At 45.8% G+C, this 22,945-nt stretch overlaps 1 protein-coding gene across 1 annotated transcript in view; it reads right to left on the reverse strand.

Annotated features, from left to right (window-relative positions):
• The window catches only part of LOC140429947 (uncharacterized), a 470,344-nt gene extending 449,993 nt beyond the window's left edge, over positions 1-20,351 (reverse strand). The window contains exon 1 of the mRNA XM_072517537.1: positions 20,278-20,351. Coding sequence (XP_072373638.1) covers positions 20,278-20,341 — 64 coding nt within the window. The 5' untranslated portion in view covers positions 20,342-20,351. The remainder of the gene's footprint in view (positions 1-20,277) is intronic.
• Positions 20,352-22,945: the final 2,594 nt, after the last annotated feature.

Below are 22,945 nucleotides of genomic sequence, written 5' to 3' on the forward strand. Positions count from 1 at the left end.
CAAAGAATTCCAGTAGATTTGTCAAGCATGACTTCCATTTCATAAATCTATGCTGACTTAGGTTAAACAACCCTCCTTTGGACTGATCTGATCTCTTCACACATCTTCTCTATTGCGTGGTGCTACACACCTGATGTCTGTGTTTATGGATTTACATTGTGTATTTTATGTTTCTCTGTTGTGTATTTTCTTTTCATGTACGGAATGATCTGTCTGAGCTGCACACAGAACAATACTTTTCACTGTACCTTGATACACGTGACAATAAACAGATCCAATAGAGTGTCATGTGAGAGTACCTTTAAGAAGTGGATGTTTAAGCAATGTACCTTTAAGAAATGGAGCTGCTCATTTTACTGAAATGATGTCAGAGGGTGGGGTGGGGGGGTAGCTGAGCTGAGCTGAGTTCTGCTTTTGGTTTCAGTTTGAGGAGAAAGCTGGGAGTGTCTGTGTGTTCTGAAAAGAGTTGCAGGAAGAAAAACACCTAGCTGGTCTGTGGATGTCTGCAAATCCAAAGACTATAAGTATATTGAATGTAACCTCATGCCTGTTGTTAAAGGTGAAGTCTTTTGGATGTTTGAAGGAACATTTTGAGGGATTATTTAATGTTATATTATTTTCTGGGTTATCTTTGAAGTAAGGGGTGTTAAGTGATCCAATGTTTATTTAAAAGGTTAAATTGAGTTCATGGAATAAACATTGTTTTGTGTTAAAAACCACATGTCCATAATTGTAACACCACACCTGGGGAACAAGCCGTGTGCTTCAAAAGCAACAATCCATTAAAGGGGGAGATTGATTGAACTCCATGATACATTTTGGGGTTCTGAAAACACCTCTCCCATAACAATTGGGGGTTTGTCCGGGATAAAAGTCTATCTATTGGATTGGCTTTTGTGAACTTAAAGACAGTGAAAGTTTGTTGTTTTTCCGGAGTGGTATTTTAGTTTAAGTGGGGAGAGTGTTGTGAACAATAGCTCTTTCGGAAGCTCAGAATGTTTTTGGGATCAGATGCAGTAACACGTGATACCTTATGGACAGAGAGTAAAAACAGACTGTTAGGTTTGGCAAAAGCATTGCCTAGCAAAATACGAAAAGATGAAGTACTTAACGCGGTAGCTGCGCATTTACGTTTGCCTGTGATACATTCCGACTCATTAGATATAGCAAAGCTCCAGTTGTAGATTGAGCAATTTGAACATGAAAAAGAATTAAAGCAACTTGAACATGAAAAAGAATTAAACCAATTTGAACATGAAAAAGAATTAAAGCAACTTGAACATGAAAAAGAATTAAAGCAACTTGAACATGAAAAAGAATTAAACCAATTTGAACATGAAAAAGAATTAAAGCGGCTTGAATATGCAATGAAAGAGAAAGAAAGAGATAGATATATAAAGGAAAAAGAAAAGGAGAGAGAAGAAAGAAACAAAGAGATAGAGAGGAAAGGGATTAAAGAGAGAGAGTTTGAACTTCGGAAAATGGCTCTGAAACATGAAACTCAGTGAAAATTGGCAGACGCAAAGGGACACGTACAGTTGGAGGTGATGGATGAGGAAAATGAGACAGAGCGTCATAGTCGAAGACATGGTGGGGATCTATTTAAATATGTCCAAGCATTGCCAAGGTTTGATGAGAAGGAGGTAGAATCCTTTTTCATTTCATTTGAGAAGGTAGCTAAACAAATGCAATGGCCACAGGACATGTGGGTGATTACTGATTCAAACAAAGCTGGTAGGTAGAGCTAGTGAAGTGTTTGCATCACTACCGGAGGAGGTATCTGGAACGTATGAGGAGGTGAAGAAATCCGTCTTAAGTGCATATGAGCAAATGCCTGAAGCTTACAGACAAAGGTTTAAAAATTTAAGGAAAGGATTTGGTCAAACATACAGGGAGTTTGAAAGGCTCAAACAGAGTAATTTTGATAGGTGGAGAAGGGCTTTGAAAATAGACCAAACGTATGAATCTCTCAGGGGAATTATACTTTTGGAGGAGTTTAAAAATTCAATTCCTGATGTAGTGAGAACTCATGTGGAAGAACAGAGGGTTAAAACTGTGAGATTAGCAGCAGAAATGGCAGATGATTATGAATTAGTTCATAAATCAAAGATTGGTTTCCGACATCAGTTTCAGCCGGTGAGGGATAGAAACTGGGGCTATGAGAAATACTCAAGCGGTAGAGGTAAAGATGATCTGATGGGAGACAATAAAGAGAGTATACCTCAGATTGAAAAAGAAATCCAGGAGGGTGGAAAAGAGATGGAAAGTTTCAAATCTTTTCACTGTAATAAACTAGGCCATGTAAAGTCACAGTGTTGGTAAAAGCACTGGAAAGGCTGATGTGGATAAGACAGTGGGATTTGTTAGAGTTGTAAAGGAAAGCCCAAGGGAAGGGAAGGAGGTGCAAATGATTGTACGGCCTGTTCAAGAAGTAATTCTTAAGAAGGTGCCAGATGTCTTTAAAGAATTTACTTGTGTGGGTAAAGTTTACTCATGTGTATCAGGGGGAGCAGGTAAAGAAGTCACAATTTTAAGAGATACAGGGGCTAGTCAATCTTTAATGGTAAGAGATGAGGAATTATGTAGCCTGGGAAGAATGTTGCCAGAAAAGGTGGTGATATGTGGAATTCAGGGTGAGAGGAGTAGCGTTCCATTATATAAGGTAAGGTTGGAACGTCCAGTGAAGAGTGGTGAAGTGGTAGTAGGAGTAATAGAGAAACTATCTTGTCCAGGAATACAGTTTATCTTGGGTAATGATATAGCTGGATCGCTGGTGGGAGTGATGCCTACTGTGGTTGATAAGCCAGTGGAAAATCAGACAACTGAAGGGTTGAAGGACGAATATCCTGGGATTTTTCCGGATTGTGTAGTAACAAGGTCGCAAAGTCACAGGTTAAGGCAAGAGGAGAAATCAAAAAGTGAAGATGAAGTTCAAGTGCAATTATCAGAAATGATTTTTGATCAGATGGTTGAAAAAGAACAAGAACAGATGGAGGCTGAGGCGGATATTTTTTGTTCAGGAAAATTGGCGGAGTTACAACAGAAAGATGTAGAAATAAAATGGATATATCAGAAAGCATATCCGGAAGAGGAATCTGCGAGTATACCAGAGTGTTATTACGGTAAAAGTGATGTCTTGATGAGAAAATGGATACCTTTACATATGCAGGCGGATGAAAAGTGGGCAGAAGTTCATCAAGTAGTATTGCCGGTAGGGTATAGAAAGGTGGTGTTGTGAGTTGCACATGAGGTACCAGTGGGAGGTCATTTGGGAATAAGGAAAACTCAAGCTAAAATCCAGAAGCATTTTTATTGGCCTGGACTACATAAAGATGTAGTTAAATTTTGTCAATCATGTCACACATGTCAAGTGATAGGGAAACCTCAAGCAGTGATAAAAGCAGCACCCTTAATACCCATTCCAGCATTTGAGGAACCTTTTACAAGGGTCCTAATTGATTGCGTAGGACCGCTTCCTAAAATAAAAAGTGGGAATCAATATCTTTTGACTATAATGGATGTGTCTAATAGGTTTCCAGAGGCCATTCCAGTACGTAATATTACAGCTAAAAGGATTGTGGAGGAGTTACTTAAATTCTTTACAAGATACGGACTACCCAAGAAATTCAATCGGATCAAGGATCGAATTTTACTTCAAAGTTATTCAAAGAAGTTATGGATAGCTTAGGAATAAAACAATTTAAATTAACTGCGTACCATCCAGAATCGCAGGGAGCGTTAGAAAGGTGGCATCAGACATTAAATACAATGTTGAGGGCGTATTGTCTAGATTATCCAGAGGATTGGGATAAAGGAATCCCATTCGTATTGTTTGCAATTAGGGATGCACCTAATGAGTCAACCAAATTTAGTCCTTTTGAACTAATTTTTGGTCATGAGATAAGAGGACCACTTAAATTCATTCAGGAAAAATTGGTGTGTGAGAAATCGGAAATTACACTATTGGATTACGTGTCAAATTTTAGGGAACGATTAAATAGAGCAGGTGAATTGGCTAGACAACATTTGAAAGTTGCACAAAATGTGATGAAACGGGTAGCGGACAAGAAATCCAAAGTTCGTAGTTTTGCCAGTGGGGATAAAGTTTTAGTGTTGTTCCCAGTGGTAGGTGAGCCTTTAAAAGCAAGGTTTTGTGGACTGTATCAGATTGAAAGGAAATTAAGTGAGGTGAATTATGTGGTAAAAACACCAGATAGAAGGAAGACACACCGAGTGTGTCATGTGAATCTGCTTAAAAGGTACTTTGAAAGGGAAGGAGAGAAAAAGGAGGTTTTAATGATTCTAACTCAAAGTGACGAACCAAATCCAGATGACTGTGAATTTGACACACCTCAAATTAAATTGGAAAATGAGGATGTTCTTAAAAATTGGGATGAATTGTTAAGTTACCTTCCAGAGGAAAAACGAACTGACCTGAAAGAGTTATTGATATCACATGGGCAAGTTTGTAGAGATAAATTGGGAAGTACTAAAATGGCTATACATGATGTAGATGTGGGAAATGCTGTTCCTATCAAACAACATCCATATCAACTTAATCCTTTAAATTTGGCACAGGTTAACAGAGAGATTGAGAGTATGCTTATAAATGGCATAATTGAAGTGGGTTGCAGCCAATGGAGCTCACCCATAGTGATGGTACCTAAACCAGACGGTACCCAATGGTTGCGTGTGGACTGTCGAAAGGTGAATGCAGTTACAAGAACGGACCCTTACCCTATCCCACGTTTGAAGGATTGCATTGAGAAAGTGAGACAATCTGCTTTTATTTCAAACTTCCGGACATGGAAAAAACATTTTAAACATCGTATGGAGTTCTTCGATCGACTTCAGGCAGCGGGTTTGGTGATGAACCTAGCCGAAAGTGAATTTGGAGAAGCCCGAATCACTTTCCTTGCAGAGTTTCCGATACCCTCAAGACAAAGGGAAATAATGCGATTTCTTAGCATGAATGAATTTGATCGAACCTTTGTGCAAAAGATTTGTAGCGTGGTTGCTCCACTGATGGACTTGCGGAAGAAATGTCAAAAATTTCAATGGACAGCGGACTTTCAACAGGCATTTGTTGAAAGGCTATGTTAACCACTGCTCCTGTGTTAGTCATCCCAAATTATACTAAACCATTCAAAGTGGCTGTTGATGTGAGTAATGTGGGCGTAGGTGCGGTGTTTCTACAAGAAGACGACAAAGGGCTCGAGCGGCCTGTTGGTTATTTTTCAAAGAAATTGAATTCTCATCAGAAAAAGTATTCGACGATTGAGAAGGAGACTTTGAGTTTGGTGCTGGCTTTACAAAGTTTTCACATTTATGTGACCAGCAATCCGTCTGACACCATTATATATACTGATCATAAACCGTTGATGTTTTTGGAGCGATTCCAGAATAACAATGCAAGGCAACTCGCTGGAGTTTGTTATTACAGCCATTTCATTTAAAAATAGTACATGTGGCAGGACGGGAAAATGTGATAGCCGATGCTTTGTCAAGAATGTGATGAATGGAAGGATTTCGGTTGGAGGAAGAAGAATGGGAAAAATGGACTATATTGTTATACCTGTTTGCGTGTGTTTTTTTTTTGAACCGGTAATGTGTTTTTACTGTGCGCATTTCTTAATTGATGGTGCAAAGGTGAAAAATGAAACCATCTTGAAGTTGATGGTTTATTTTTTTTTCTTGGGGAGAGGTGTCATGTGAGAAAACCTTTAAGAAATGGATGTTTAAGCAATGTGCCTTTAAGAGCTGGAGCTGCTCATATTACTGAAGTGATGTCAGAGGGTGGGGTGGTGGGGAGCTGAGCTGAGCTCACTTCTGCTTTTGGTTTCAGTTTGAGGAGAAAGCTGGGAGTGTCTGTGTGTTTTGAAAAGAGTTGCAGGAAGAAAAACACCTAGCCTGTCTGTGGATGTCTGCAAATCCAAAGACTATAAGTATATTGAATGTAACCTCATATCTCTTGTTAAAGGTGAAGTCTTTTGGAGGTTTGAAGGAACGTTTTGAAGGATTATTTAGTGTTGTATTATTTTCGGGGTTATCTTTGAAGTAAGGGGTGTTAAGTGATCCAATGTTTATTTAAAAGGTTAAGTTGAGTTCATGGAATAAACATTGTTTTGTGTTAAAAACCACATGTCCATAATTGTAATTCCACACCTGGGGAACAAGCCGTGTGCTTCAAAAGCAACAGTCCATTACAGGGGGAGGTTGGTTGAACTCCATGATACATTTTGGGGTTCTGAAAACACCTCCCCATAACAAGAGTTAGCTGCTCTCCAATCTGCAAGAACCATTCCAGAGTCCAAAGAATTTAGGCAAATATCCACCAATGGAGCTACTATTTCAATGGGCAGTTCCTTAATTACTCTCGGATGAAGGTGTTCATGATCTGGAAATTTGTCCGCCTTCAATCCCACTAAATTCCCCAAAAAACATTTCTCCACTCGTATTGATTGCCTTCAGCTCCTCACTAAATCTTTTGTTTCTCAGAACTTCTGGCATGTTATTCATGTCTTCCTTTGTGACGACAGAAGCAATGTATGAATTTAGTTCCTCAGCCATTTCTTTGTTCCCATTATGAATTCTCCTGTATCTGACTGTAAGGGGCCTATATTCGTTTTTATCGATCTTTTTCTCTTTACATACCTAGGGAAATGTTTACAATCAGTTTTTATGTTCCCCGGTAGCTTACTTTCTTCAGTAAAGATTCCCAGTCCATCACAGCCAACTCATGCTTCATAACATCATAGTTACCTTTCTGGCTCAGAATCAACTACCTCACTACCCACCTTGATAAAGAACTGTCATATTATGGTCACTCACAACTAGACTGCCCCGGATGCTGATCGGAGATGGCTACAAGGTTTGCTGAGTGCTGACATGAGCTGGTCAAAAGCTCCGCCTCTGTTGTTTTGGACTTGGTCACAGTTGCTTTATTAACTATTCGGCCGTCTACACCTCGCCTGTCACATACCCTCATCTCCCATACCCCCTCCCCACATCCACACATGCTTATTCGTGCCATTTCCCCTGTAACCCCTGTGCCAATTTAGTGCAAATCATGTCATCCCACCCACCAACCGCCCTTACAGCTTTCTGATTTTATAATAATCATTATTGTTGTTACAAGCAGGCTTACATTAATGCAGCAATGAAGTTACTGTGAAAAGCCCCTAGTCGCCACATTCCGGCTCCTGTTTGGGTACACAGAGGGAGAATTCAGAATGTCGAATGTCCAAATTACCAAATAACACGTCTTTTGGGAGGAAACCGGAGCACCCGGAGGAAACCCACGCAGACACGGGGAGAAGGTGCAGACTCCGCACTGACAGTGGCCGGGAATCGAACCTGGTACCCTGGCGCTGTGAAGCCATAGTGCTAACCACTGTGCTACCCACCCAGTGGGCCAGCCCACCCAGTATCCACCATTGGCAGATTCAGGAACCATGCTGAGATAAATAAAATAAATATCTAAATATCTAGCACAGATCTCTCAATGTAAAAAATACTTTCATTCAATCCAGTCAAACCCTTAATCACTTATAACGATTAACATTTATACACATAACTACACATCAAAGGCAGTTAATCCTTTAATAACCTCTTTGAGCTAGTAACCAAACTGTGAAATTACAGCCCCACTGTGACAACAATAGCTGTGGAAAACGGTCAACAAACAACTATTGAAACTTACAGAATTGATTATTTTTCAACTCACAGACACAGCAGGTTGACTTTTTAGTTTAAAATGCCAGGTTATTTTACAGTTCGACATATCTTATCTTCTTTTTTTTAAGAAAATATTTTATTGTAGCATTTATAATTTTTACATTTTAAACAACAAAGAGATCCAACAAACGCAAATACCCCACAATAACACACCCAACTCCCCCAGCCCTAAACCCTAACTACCCATACATTAGATTCCCTGCCCTTATTTGTCACTTCCATGCCTCCCCTTTCCCCCTCCCCCTCTCCTTGAGGAAGTTGATGAACGGATGCCATCTCCGGGCGAACCCCTGTGATGAACCCCTTCAGGCGAACTTCATTTTCTCTAGCCTAAGAAATCTTCCATGTCACTGACCCAAAGCCCCGACTTTGGAGACTCCGAGTCCCTCCATCCCAGCAAAATCCATCTCCAGGCCACCAGGGAGGCAAAGGCCAAGACATTACATACCTTGGGCTGGATTCTCTGAGCCTCCGCCCCCAAATCGCGTTTGGCACCGGGGGGGGTGGGGGTGGAGAATGGGCATCAACCCGGAAATCCGGACCTGCGCCGGTCCCTGGAGAATCGCTCGAGAATCGCGTGCACACAAACTACGCGGCGCAGCTGGGAGCCATTGACAGAGGGCCCCCCCCGCCGCGATTCTCCGCACGCAACTGGGCGACTACCCGACGGCGTGGTTCTAACACTATCGGCCGTCAGCAACGTCAGTGGGGGGGGGCGAGGGGAATCAATCACCGGGGTGTGGGCCTCATGGATGGCGAGGCAAGCGATCGGGCGGCACCGATCCCGGGGGGACCTACCTCTTCCATCACGGCCCGTGGTGCGGGTCCGCCATGTTGCATGGGGCCGCCGCCGCCATTGGCATGCGCGGACTCCTGACTGGAACTGCAGGGCCCTGTATCCGCAGCCAGAGCTGCGATAACCATTCCGGGGCCCTGCCAGACCCCTGCAGGTGGGAGAATCGCTCAGGACTTTCTGAAGGAAAGTCCAGAGTGAAATGCCAGTGGTTTTATGCTGGCGTGGGGTGTGTCACAGCCCCATTATTGGAGAATCCAACCCCTAATCTTCTGTTTTAGATTATGTACACCGACTCTAGAAATTCATATGTCACGCACTGCGAATAAGGTCCTTGCTCCAGCAAAAACTGGAGATGATGGTATTGTGGTAATGTCACTGCACTGCAAAGTGGGAGACCCAGGTTAATGCTCTGAGAATCCAAGCCCAAAACAGGCATGGCTCCTGTTTTCCACTTCCAAGGAGGAAATTAGGCCCCGTCTATTCAGCAATGCTGGCTGCAAACCTTTGCAAATGTGTTAGCGTTATAACCCTACAAGAGGCCCAGGGAACTACAACTTCAGAGTCCTTGTGGCCTCACCTGAGTATGATTTACCCAGATGAGGGGCGGGGGGGGGGGGGGGGGGGGGGCTAACCCCACTTTCCTAGGACTGCTGGGAGATAGATACCCTGGCCGGGTATGGGCCGGGCGCGGGGGACCTTTCTGGGAGTAGGAGGTGTGTGTTGTTAGGAGAATAATCAAAACGTTTCTACAGTCATCATTTCCGAGTGGTCACCTGCCTGAAAATTTACATTGAGAATGATGCTTTACTCCCACATCTTGCCTTTGCTGTCACTCAGGGTATAAGTCCTCATTGAGGATGTAAAGCCAGCTCACCTGTGGGAAAGCATTTTTTGAAAGAGGTTAAGTTTTCAGGAATTATCTCCAGAACATATGTTAAGAACATCCAGGGATACTGTAAATGTGACTGTGTCTACAGCTTGCTCAGCACTGCTCCTGGTTACTGGTTCACTCTTTCTAATGCACTGGAGTGGTTCGAGAAGGCAACTTGTGAACACCTTCTCCGGGACAATTAGGAATGGTCAATAAATGCTGGCCGAGCCAGCAAATCTCGTGCCTTGAAATTAACTTTTAAAAGCTATCAATTTTCCTGCCTTTTTTTCTTTGTTCATTGTTCCTCTGTAAATATTTATGCTTCTATAGGAAATTTGAAAGCATATATAAAGTGAGGGATGATTCTGTAGGTTCTATTCCTCTCTCATTCAATTCTTCTTCACCTGTTCATAGCCTTTATTTAAATCTGATAACCTGATGTAATTCTATGTAATAATGATAATCTTTTTAGTGTCACAAGTAGGCTTACATTAACACTGCAATGAAGTTACTGTGAAAAGCCCCTAGTCACCACATTCCGGCACCTGTTCAGGTGCACAGAGGGAGAATTCACTGAGGATACACAGAGGAAACCGGAGCGCCCGGAGGAAACGCGCGCAGACGAAGGGAGAATGTGCAGACTCCGCACAGAGTGACCGACACGATAGCATAGTGGCTAGCACTGTTGCTTCACAGCACCAGGGACCCCCGGGTTCGATTCCCGGCTTATGATTCGGCAGATGGAAGGGGTGTGCATTGCATGCAAGAAACTAGGGGGGAAAAATTAGATTCGCCCTAACTCTGGACACAGGGGCCATGATTCATGGTTACCATTCAACGAATCTCATTGTGTCAGGCAGCCTCTCGAGGAATGTGTTGCTGACAGCTGCATCATCAAAAGTGGGGTCAGAAGAAGTCATGATTAACAAAGGGGATCTGCATTCATTGTGCTGAAGTTGCGAAAGGTTTGGAGAGAAGCAAGATGGGACACTAAGCAACAAAGTGTGTTACATTGAGAGTGGTTAGCAACACATATGGGATCTTGGGCATCATAACTAGAGGCATTGAGTACAAAAGTTCTGGTTATTTTTTTCATTCATTCAAGGAATATGGGCATCGCCGGCAAAAATAAACCCAGCAACTACAAGCCAGTCAGTTGAATGCGATTGGGGGAGAATCTTCCAGAGGTAACAATTCAAGGAACTCTTTCCTTAACAGCCCTGCAGGTGTATCTACACCACAGGTATTGCATTGATTCATGAAGGCAGCTCACCACCACATGGCCTTCACTTACTGCCTATCAATTTTCAGCCCATCCATTACCTCTCCTGATATTTTGTCAGATTCCTCTTCCTTCATAAAGACCATAATCCCACAAGACATTGGAGCAGAATTAGGCCTCTCGGCCTATCGAGTCTGCTCCGCCATTCAATCATGGCTGATATTTTTCTCATCCCCATTCTCTTGCCTTCTCCCCATAAGCACGATAGCATTGTGGATAGCACAGTTGCTTCACAGCTCCAGGGTCCCAGGTTCGATTCCGGCTTGGGTCATTGTCTGTGCGGAGTCTGCACATCCTCCCCGTGTGTGCGTGGGTTTCCTCCGGGTGCTCCGGTTTCCTCCCACAGTCCAAAGATGTGCAGGTTAGGTGGATTGGCCATGATAAATTGCCCTTAGTGACCAAAATTGCCCTTAGTGTTGGGTGGAGTTACTGGGTTATGGGGATAGGGTGGAGGTGTTGACCTTGGGTAGGGTTCTCTTCTCCAAGAGCCGGTGCAGACTCGATGGGCCGAATGGCCTCCTTCTGCACTGTAAATTCTATGATAATCTATGAACCCCTGATCCCCTTATTAATCAAGAACCTATCTATCTCTGTCTTAACAACACTCTGTGATTTGGCCTCCACAGCCTTCTGCGGCAAAGAGTTCCACAGATTCACCACCCTCTGGCTGAAGAAATTCCTCCTCATCTCTGTTTTAAAGGATCGTCCCTTTAGTCTGAGATTGTGTCCTCGGGTTCTAGTTTTTCCTACAAGTGGAAACATCCTCTCCACGTCCACTCTATCCAGACCTCGCAGTATCCTGTAAGTTTCAATAAGATCCCCCCCTCATCCTTCTAAACTCCAACGAGTACAGACCCAGAGTCCTCAACCGTTCCTCATACGACAAGTTCTTCATTCCAGGGATCATTCTTGTGAACCTCCTCTGTACCCTTTTCGAGGCCAGCGCATCCTTCCTTAGATACGGGGCCCAAAACTGCTCACAATACTCCAAATGGGGTCTGACCAGAGCCTTATACTGCCTCAGAAGTACCTCCCTGGTCTTGTATTCTAGCCCTCTCGACATGAATGCTAACATTGCATTTGCCTTCCGAACTGCTGACTGAACCTGCACATTAACCTTAAGAGAATCGTGAACAAGGACTCCCAAATCCCTTTGTGCTTCTGATTTCCTAAGCATTTACCTATTTAGAAAATAGTCTGTGCCTAAATTCCTCCTTCCAAAGTGCATAACCTCACACTTTTCCACATTGTATTTCATCTGCCACTTCTTTGCCCACTCTCCTAGCCTGTCCAAGTCCTTCTGCAGCCCCCTTGCTTCCTCAATACTACCCGTCCCTCTACAGATCTTTGTATCATCTGCAAACTTAGCAACAGAGCCTTCAATTCCTTCTTCCACATCATTAATGTATATTAAGAAATGTTTTGGTCCCAGCACCGACCCCTGAGGCACACCACTAGTCACCGGCTGCCATCCTGAAAAAGACCCCTTTATCCCCACTCTCTGCCTTCTGCCAGTCAGTCAATCCTCTATCCATGCCAGGATCTTACCCTGAACACCATGGGCTCTTAACTTATTTAACAGACTCCTATGCGGCACCTTGTCAAAGGCCTTCTGGGAATCTAAATAAATCACATCCACTGGTTCTCCTTTTTCTAACTTCCTTGTTACTTCCTCAAAGAACGCTAACAGATTTGTCAGACACGACCTCCCCTTGACGAAGCCGTGCTGACTCAGTCCTATTTTACCAAGCACTTCCAAGTACTCCGCGATCTCATCTTTAATAACAGACTCTAAAATTTTACCAATGACTGAAGTCAGGCTAACCGGCCTATAATTTTCCATCTTCTGCCTCCCTCCCTTCTTAAACAGTGTTGTTACATTAGCCTCCTTCCAGTCCTCTGGGACCCTTCCTGCCTCCAGTGATTCCTGAAAGATCATCACTAATGCCTCCACCATTTCCTCAGCTATCTCTTTTAGGACCCTGGGGTGTAGTCCATCCGGTCCAGGTGACTTATCCACCTTCAGATCTTTCAGTTTCCCCAGAACCTTCTCCTTAGTGATGGTCACTGCACTCACCTCTGTCCCCTGGTTCTCCTGGAGCTCTGGCATCCCACTGGTGTCTTCCACCGTGAAGACTGATGCAAAGTAACTATTCAGTTCCTCTGCCATTTCTTTGTTTCCTATTATTACTTCTCCAGCCATATTTTCCAGTTGTTCAATGTCTATTTTTGCCTCTCTCTTACCTTTTATATATTGAAAAAAAACTCTTCCTATCTTCCTTTATATTACTAGCTAGCTTGCACTCATATTTCATCTTCTCCCCCCTTATCGCTTTTTTAGTTGTCCTCTGCTCGCTTTTAAAGACTTCCCAATCCTCTGGCTTCCCACTAATCCTAGCCACTTTGTATGCTTTTTCTTTTGATTTTATGCTGTCCTTGACTTCCATCGTCAGCCTTGTCCTCCCCTCAGCATGTTTCCTCCTCCTTGGGATGAATTTCTGTTGTGTTTCCCGAATAACCCCCAAAGACTCCTGCCATTACTGTTCCACTGTCTTCCCTGCTAGGCTCCTTCTCCAATCAACTCCGGCCAGCTCCTCCCTCATGTCTTTGTAGTTACCCTTATTTAATTGTAATACCGTTACATCTGATTGCAGCTTCTCCCTCTCAAACTGCAGGGTAAATTCTATCATATTGTGGTCACTGCTCCCTCAGGGTTCCTTCACCTTAAGTTCCCTAATCAAGTCTGCCTCATTACACATCACCCAATCCAGAATTGCCCGTTTCCTAGTCGGCTCTGTCACAAGCTGCTCCAAAAAACCATCTCTTAGACATTCCCCAAATTCCTTTTCTTGGGATCCACTACCAACCTGATTTTCCCAGTCCACCTGCATATTGAAGTCCCCGTGATTGTTGTAATATTGCCTTTTTTACATGCCTTTTCTATCTCCTGCTTTATTTTCTGCCCCACATCCTGACTACTGCTAGGGGGCCTGTACATAACTCCCATCAGGGTCTTTTTACCTTTGCGATTCCTCAACTCTACCCACAGAGATTCTATGCCGCCTGATCCTATATCGCTCCTTGCTATCGATTTAACTTCATTCCTTACTAACAATGCAACCCCGCCCCCTTTGCCCATGTGCCTGGCCTTTCTATAGGACATATATCCTTGGATATTTAGATCCCAGCCCTGATCCCCTTGCAGCCACGTCTCTGTGATGCCCACAACATTGTACCGGCCAATTTCGATGTGCGCAACAAGCTCATTGACCTTGTTCCGTGTCCTGCGCGCATTTAGGTCCAACCTCAGTCCTGCATTGGCCACCTCCCGTCTCACACTTGTCCCCTTTTTTGCTCTGCCTGAGGGTGATGGTGTTCTCTTATTTTGGTTCACTATTTCCCCTTCATTTATTACACCTTCTAAGCTCACATTCTGGTCCCCCCCCCCCCGCCCCCGCCATAGTAGTTTAAATCCTCCCGAGTGACTCCAGCAAACCTCTCAGCCAGGATATCGATGCCCCTCCAGTTTCAATGTCTCTTTCCAACACTCCAATATCTTCCCCAATCAGCACTGCCCCTTTTATCCTTCGCTATCTTTTTCAACATTTCGAATATTAAGCATCCAATCTTAAACATTTAAGCCATATTTCTATTATTCCCACATGGCTATTTATGCTTTGTATTCCTTGTAGTCCTTCTTAGCCTTCTCCCATCTAGTTATTGTGCCACATCCTTTCTCATACTAACACTCACACTTCTTTACGCGTTATTCCTCTTTTCTCCTTTCAGTTGCTGGTCCCCATACCCCCCAAATTTCATTGAAACCTTCCCCAAACACAATAGTGAAGCTCCCTCCAAGAACATTAATCCCATCCAGTTGAGGAGCAGCCCATGAACTCGTCTCAATGCCCCAGGGAGCTGAAACACCCCGTCCTGCACCGTGCTGCAACTCTCAAGTCAATGTGCATCATGACACACTTCCTTTGTGGAGCTTTCATTGCTTTAACCTCCTGATACAGGTCTATTTTTGTCACCTTTAGTTTTCAATCATGACATTGCATCCTTTCTTGTATTTTTCTGTTTTATTAATGCTCCTGCAGTCAGTGGTCCTCTAAAATGTCATCACCTTTTCCATCTAAGATACAAATTACAGCTTCATGTAACATGGTGACATCCTACCAACATGTTAAACCTGAAAGCCACCATGAGAAACATGAGAAACAGGAGCAGGATTAAACCATACAACCTCTTGAGCCTGCTCAGCTATTTCATAAATCACAGCCGATCTTATCTAAATTTCACTTGCCTGCCTAATCCCCACACCACTTGATTCCATTCGCGTGCAACACTAGATCTAATGCAGACTTGAACACACTCAACAACTGAATATCTGCACCTTGTAGAGAAAAAGAAAAACTCTTAACCCTTGACATGAAGAAATTTCTCCTCATCCAGCCCATAATGACAGTTTGTTTATCCTGTGACGAGGCCAGCTTGTTCTACACTCTCCAGTCAGGTGAAACAGCCACTCAGCAGCTAGCCTAACAAACAATTTCAGAATCTTATTTGTTTCATAGGGATCACCTCTCATTCTTCTAACCTCCAGAGTATAGAGGGCCATTCTATTCAATCACTCTTGTTTAAAATTCCCTCAAGGAAGGTGAGCATTACAGGCAAGGCCAGCATTTATTGGCCATCACTAAATGCCCTTGAGAAGATCATAAGACCATAAGACATAGGAGCGGAAGTAAGGCCATTCGGCCCTTCGAGTCCACTCCACCATTCAATCATGGCTGATTTCAACTCCATTTACCCGCTCTCTCTCCATAGCCCTTAATTCCTCGAGAAATCAAGAATTTATCAACTTCTGACTTAAAGACACTCAACGTCCCGGCCTCCACCACCCTCTGTGGCAATGAATTCCACAGGCCCAACACTCTCTGGATGGTGGTGAGCAGCCCTCTCGCTCTGTTGCAGTCCATCTGACCAGGGTACACGTCAGTGCTGTTGGGAAGGGATTTTGAACCAGCGATAGTGACTTGGGGTGGAACTTGCAAGTGGTGATGTTCCAAAGTGTGTGCGGGCCTTGATCTTCTCGGTGGTACAAGTTACAGGTAGGAAAGGCACAGTTTGTTGAAGGAGTCTTGTGTGAGATGTCTTGTGGGCAGCACGGTAGCACAAGTGGATAGCACTGTGGCTTCACAGCGCCAGGGTCCCAGGTTCGATTCCCCGCTGGGTCACTGTCTGTGCGGAGTCTGCACGTTCTCCCCGTGTCTGCGTGGGTTTCCTCCGGGTGCTCCGGTTTCCTCCCACAGTCCAAAGACGTGCAGGTTAGGTGGATTGGCCATGCTAAAAATTGCCCGTAGTGTCCATAAGGGTTGGGAGGGGTTATTGGGTTGCGGGGATAGGGTGGAAGTGAGGGATTAATGTGGGTCGGTGCAGACTCGATGGGCCGAATGGCCTCCTTCTGCACTGTATGTTCTATGTAATCTATGTAATCTATATGGTACACACTGTACATTAGTGCTGGAGGATGTAACTGTTTACGGTGGTGGATGGAGGTGCTCATCAAATGGGCTGCTTTGTCCTGGATGGTGTCAAACCTCTTGTGTGTCGTTGGAGCTGCACTCATCCAGGCAGGAGGAGTGTATTCCATCACATTCTTAGAATCATAGAATCATAGAAGTTTACAGCATGGAAACAGGCCCTTCGGCCCAACCAGTCCATGCTGCCCAGTTTTTACCATTAAGCTAGTCCCAGTTGCCCGCACTTGGCCCATAACCCTCTATACCCATCTTACCCATGTAACTATATAAATGCTTTTTAAAAGACACAGTTGTACCCGCCTCTACTACTACCTCTGGCAGCCCATTCCAGACACTCACTACCCTCTGAGTGAAGAAATTGCCCCTCTGGGCCCTTCTGAAACTCTCCCCTCTCACCTTAAACCTATGCCCTCTAGTTTTAGACTCCCCTACCTTTGGGAAAAGATGTTGACTATCTACCTTATCTATGCCCCTCATTATTTTATAGACCTCTATAAGATCACCCCTAAGCCTCCTACGCTCCAGGGAAAAAAGTCCCAGTCTATCCAGCCTCTCCTTATAACTCAAACCATCAAGTCCCGGCAACATCCTAGTAAATCTTTTCTGCACTCTTTCTAGTTTAATAATATCCTTTCTATAATAGGGTGACCAGAACTGCACACAGTATTCCAAGTGTGGCCGTACCAATGTCTTGTACAACTTCAACAAGACGTCCCAACTCCTGTATTCAATGTTCTGACCAATGAAACCAAGCATGCCGAATGCCTTCTTCACCACCCTGTCCACCTGCGACTCCACCTTCAAGGAGCTATGAACCTGTACTCCTAGATCTTTTTGTTCTATAACTCTCCCCAACGCCATACCATTAACTGAGTAGGTCCTGGCCTGATTCGATCTGCCAAAATGCATCACCTCACATTTATCTAAATTAAACTCCATTGGCCATTCGTCGGCCCACTGGCCTAATTGATCAAGATCCCGTTGCAATCCTAGATAACCTTCTTCACTATCCACTGTGCCACCAATCTTGGTGTCATCTGCAAACTTACTAACCATGCCTCCTAAATTCTCATCCAAATCATTAATATAAATCACAAATAACAGTGGACCCAGCACCAATCCCTGAGGCACACCACTGGTCACAGGCCTCCAGTTTGAAAAACAACCCTCTACAACCACCCTCTGTCTTCTGTCGTCCAGCCAATTTTGAATCCAATTGGCAACCTCACCCTGGATCCCGTGAGCTTTAACCTTCTGCAACAACCTACCATGCAGTACCTTGTCAAAGGCTTTGCTAAAGTCCATGTAGACAACGTCTACTGCAGTGCCCTCATCTACCTTCTTGGTCACCCCCTCAAAAAACTCTATCAAATTTGTGAGACATGATTTTCCACGCACAAAGCCATGCTGACTGCCCCGAATCAGTCCTTGTCTCTCTAAATGCTTGTAGATCCTGTCTCTCAGAATACCTTCTAGCAACTTACCTACTACAGACATTAGGCTCACCGGTCTGTAGTTCCCAGGCTTTTCCCTGCTGCCCTTCTTAAACAAGGGCACAACATTCGCCACTCTCCAATCTTCAGGCACCTCACCTGTGGCTGCCGATGATTCAAATATCTCTGTTAGGGGACCCGCAATTTCCTCCCTAGCCTCCCACAACATCCTGGGATACATTTCATCAGGTCCCGGGGATTTATCTACCTTGATGCGCTTTAAGACTTCTAGCACCTCCTCCTCTGTAATATGCACACTTCTCAAGACATCACTATTTATTTCCCTTAATTTCCTAACATCCATGCCTTTCTCCACCGTGAATACCGATGAGAAATATTCATTCAGGATCTCACCCAACTCTTGTGGCTCAGCACATAGATGTCCTTGTTGATCCGTAAGAGGCCCTACTCTGTCCCTAGTTACTCTTTTCCCCTTTATGTATCTGTAGAATCTCTTTGGATTCTCCTTTGCATTATTTGCCAAAGCAATTTTATGTCCCCTTTTTGCCCTCCTGATTTCCCTCTTAACTCTATTTCGACAATCTTGACTTGAGCTTTGTAGCTGATGAACAAACCTTGGGAAGCCTGGAAGTGCGTTACTCACTATCGAATTTCCAGGCTTACAAGGCAAAACTATCACCGCAGGAATCAATCTAATTAACCTTCATTGTACTCCTGATAAGGCAAGTACATCCTTCTTTACAAACAGAAACCACAACTATTATTCAGATGTGGTCTTACCTAAATTCTGTACAATTTCAGAAAGATCTCCTTAATGAAAATGAAATGAAAATCGCTTATTGTCACAAGTAGGCTTCAAATGAAGTTACTGTGAAAAGCCCCTAGTCGCCACATTCCGGCACCTGTTCGGGGAGGCTGTTACGGGAATTGAACCGTGCTGCTGGCCTGCCTTGGTCTGCTTTCAAAGCCAGCGATTTAGCCCTGTGCTAAACAGCCCCTGCAGAAGCCCCTTGGGGCAGTATAACTTCCTAACTGTTTGCTGCACTGCATGCTAACTTGCTGTGTTTCTTGTACAAGGACATCTAAAATCACTCCAACAACATGAAATAGTTTCTCCCCATTCCAAAAATTGTATTTCTTTAATTCTTCCTACCAGAGTGAATAACTTTGTATTTGACCACACTGTATTCCATCTGAGTTCTAAAGCATTTTCAACAAATCAATAACAAGATAAAATGAATTATTCTTAATATGAGTATGGCATTCTGTTGACAAGCTTACAAAATTAGGGACGGAATTCCCCATAAAATTCCTCCTGTGCAGAAGGAGGGCATTCAGCCCATCAGGTCTGCATCAACCCTCCGAAAGAGCATTCTACCTGGGCCCAATCCCCGCCCCTGACCTTTTGGACACTGAGGGGCAATTTAGCACGGCTAATCTACCTAATCTGCACATCTTTGGACTGTGGGAGGAAACCGGAGCACCCGGAGGAAACCCACGCAGACACGGGGAGGACGTGCAGACTCCAACCGAGGTCAAATTAGAACCCAGGTCCCTGGCGCTGTGAGGCAGCAGGTACGAAACATTGCGCCATCCTTCCCGCGGATGGGAACGTCCGTCCCCGCTGAAGTAGACCTCCGCTGCGGATTACCTGACGGCACAGATGAGAAATGTAAATTGCCTCGACTTCAGCAGGACTGGTGGTCCCGCTGCTGGCCGCTAGCAAGCCGCCTCCAGCACAGTGAAACCCCCCATGGGGGTGACCGGAGAATTGCACCCCAGGAGCATGAGGCGAGGCGGGGATATAGAATTACATCTCAGATCAGCCACTGAATGACAGAACCGGCTGGAAAGGCTAACTGGTGCTCTCCTGTCTGAGATTCCTATTGATTGTGTTATGAATGTTGGGACATCAAATGAAGAGTCAGACTGAACTCGGAATACTAACTCAGTTTCTCTCTCCGCAGGTTCAGGCAGACCTGCTGAGTATTCGCAGCACTTTCTGCTTTTAACTCAGATCACCAGAATTGCAGATTTTGCTTTTATCTGACTCGAGCCCTGTTAGCTTGTAATCCACTCGTCCATCAGATAAATGGGCAACGGTACAATGATAGCTGTTTGGATAATCCCCTATTCTACCTGATACACATTTCTACAAATCAGAAAGCCCCGAGCTTGTATTTGTGAAATTTGCTGTCAGTACATTTCCGTCAGGTTGCCAGTGGGAGAGCTGTAATTGTTATAATTGCTATCACTCTGGGCAATGGATGAGAAACGTCAGCAAGGCTTCCACTACAACAAGCTGGGCATTCCAGTTGCAAGCACACATAGCGCAGCTCTGATTTCTTCACATTATTCTGTTGACACCTATTGTTCACGCATGAAGAATTGCTCTAGGATGAGGTATCAGAGGGTTGCAGTACCGATGCACAAGAGTCACCGTTTCAGGAACAGGGGGGAAAAAAGCAAGCAAATTAAATTGAAGCCCGAGAAAATGATCACCATTCAATTCTTAAAATATAACATCGATCTTTTGCAAGGACAGGTTGAAGATTTTGGCAAGTATCTATTGTTAAGTACAACTCAATTACCTGCTGCTTGAGGTTGTTGTGGTAGAATGGAGATAGTGAAGATCAATAAAATAATCACAGGCATTCCAGAACAAACTCTCAAACTCGTTAAGAGAGGGATGATTTTGTAAGATTCCATCCTATCCCTCCCTCGTCCAACTCTTCTATCTCTTGTGAACTTTATATCTGTGGAACTCAGCAGGTTGGATGGGTGTGTCTTGCATATCAAAAGGTAAATACCTAACTTGATAAAATGCATATCATTACAGACTTGAAGTAAACTGCAGATTTTACATTAACAATGTCTCTTTGTACATGTGTATTTCTGTAGACATTTTAACTGAGTGACTAACTGATGCAGTACTAGGTTACTCAGGGTGAAAAGCTCAATTTCCACGCAAGGTCCTCAGTTGCTTGACCTCTGTTGGAGCAACTGTTGTGCTACAATTGACCTCAATATCTACATTCTGGGAGCACAAACTGACCGACACATGGAGAGAAGGGAAAAGTTAAAACATAAAACACGATTAAAAGCAGAAAAATAAAACCCTCACTTTGTTCCTCTCTGAACTTCTCCGCTGCTGCCCACTCCGCTGCTGCCCACTCCGCTGCTGCCCGCTCCACTGCTGCCCACTCTACTGCTGCCCGGCTCCATTGCTGCCCATTCCGCTGCTGCCCACTCCGCTGCTGCCCGCTCCGCTGCTGCCCACTCCACTGCTGCCCGCTTCGCTGCTGCAGCTTCCTCCTCCTCGAGCAGCTCCAGCTCGTACAGCCGCAGTGTGTCCCCCAGGGCAGCGGCAACCAGCGGGAATGCCACCATTGCAGGTTGTGTTCCAATATCCAGTGTCGGCAGGGGATGGAAGGCAGACATGTTAGCGTGGTGCGTTCCCCCGTGCCTAACCAGGTCCACTGTGCTAATTGGATCTCCCGACTGGCATAGTGGACCCTATCCCCGCATGTCCCCCTCCCTCCCCCTGGCGGAGCTGCTGAATGTTACCCTGGGATTTTCTGTCCTTTTCTGTTCGTTCTCTATTCCTAACGCTGTCATTGCCTGCATACACAGGCAGACATGGGCGGGGGGGGGGGGGGGATTCTCTGTCGGCCGATGCCGGAAGTGGGAAACGCGATTGGGCAGAGAATCGGTCCCGATGCCAAAATCGCGACGGGAGCCAATTTCAGGCCAAATCACAATTGTCCATCACCTCAATCGTGGCATCAATGCATTCCAGAATGAACATGCAGTAAACGCCATTGGCATTAGCAGGCCTGACCTGGTATTCTCCAGGGCCTCCGTGATTCTCCGCCTCCAATGTGACAAATTCCTCACTTGTGCTATTAAAAATTGTGAAACCGTGTTGTGGCTGATGAGGGAGAGAGAGGAGGTAGGACACAGATATGCGCGATCATGGGCTGCCGGTCCTGACAGTGGCTGGGCTGGCTGGGGTGGGAGGGGCCCCTGCCAGGACCGGGGGGGGAAGGGGTGGCGGAGGAACAGGCGTGGGGCCGGGATGACCGCCCACGGGACTGGAGTGGTGTCCCGGCGCGGACCGCCATTGCCGCAGCCTGCAATGGAGCCATCCTGCTGCGCACCCCACTGATAACCCAACTTGGCACTGGTTCTGCAGAATGACAGCGGTGTATGGGGGCCCCCACCCCAGTCTCCGCAGTGACCCCTCCTCACCAGGCTGCCACCTGCCGGCAGGGCATCAGGCCACCCATCCAGTGACAACACCATTGTAGCTCCTGCGGGGGTGCTGGGTGAGGGGCGTGGAATGTTGCGCTGGCAAGGGCATCACCAACGGAAGGTACCCCTGGCAGCAGGTTTGGGCACCGGGCCAGAGGCCCCCACGGTGACAGGAACTGATGGGGCCAGGGGTGTGGAGATGAGGGGGGAGGGAGGGGGACATGCGGGGATAGGGTCCACTATGCCAGTCGGGAGAACCAATTAGCACAGTGGACCTGGTTAGGCACGGGGGAACGCACCACGCTAACATGTCTGCCTTCCATCCCCTGCCGACAATGGATATTGGAACACAACCTGCAATGGTGGCATTCCCGCTGGTTGCCGCTGCCCTGGGGGATACACTGCGGATGTACGAGCTGGAGCTGCTCGAGGAGGAGGAAGCTGCAGCAGCGAAGCGGGCAGCAGTGGAGCGGGCAGCAGTGGAGCGGGCAGCAGTGGAGCAGGCAGCAGTGGAGCGGGCAGCAGCGGAGCGGGCAGCAGTGGAGCGGGCAGCAGTGGAGCGGGCAGCAGTGGAGCGGGCAGCAGCGGAGCGGGCAGCAGCGGAGCGGGCAGCAGCGGAATGGGCAGCAATGGAGCCGGGCAGCAGTGGAGTGGGCAGCAGCGTAGCGGGCAGTAGCGGAATGGGCAGCAATGGAGCCGGGCAGCAGTGGAGCAGGCAGCAGTGGAGCGGGCAGCAGTGGAATGGGCAGCAATGGAGCCGGGCAGCAGTGGAGCGGGTAGCAGTGGAGCAGGCAGCAGTGGAGCGGGCAGCAGTGGAGCGGGCAGCAGTGGAGCGGGCAGCAGTGGAGCGGGCAGCAGTGGAGCAGGCAGCAGTGGAGCGGGCAGCAGTGCAGCGGGCAGCAATGGAGCCGGGCAGCAGTGGAGCGGGCAGCAGTGGAGCAGGCAGCAGTGGAGCGGGCAGCAGTGGAGCGGGAAGCAGCGGAGCGGGCAGTAGTGGAGCAGGCA

Source organism: Scyliorhinus torazame, chromosome 9 (genome assembly GCF_047496885.1).
Source record: "Scyliorhinus torazame isolate Kashiwa2021f chromosome 9, sScyTor2.1, whole genome shotgun sequence".
Classification (NCBI taxonomy): domain Eukaryota; kingdom Metazoa; phylum Chordata; class Chondrichthyes; order Carcharhiniformes; family Scyliorhinidae; genus Scyliorhinus; species Scyliorhinus torazame.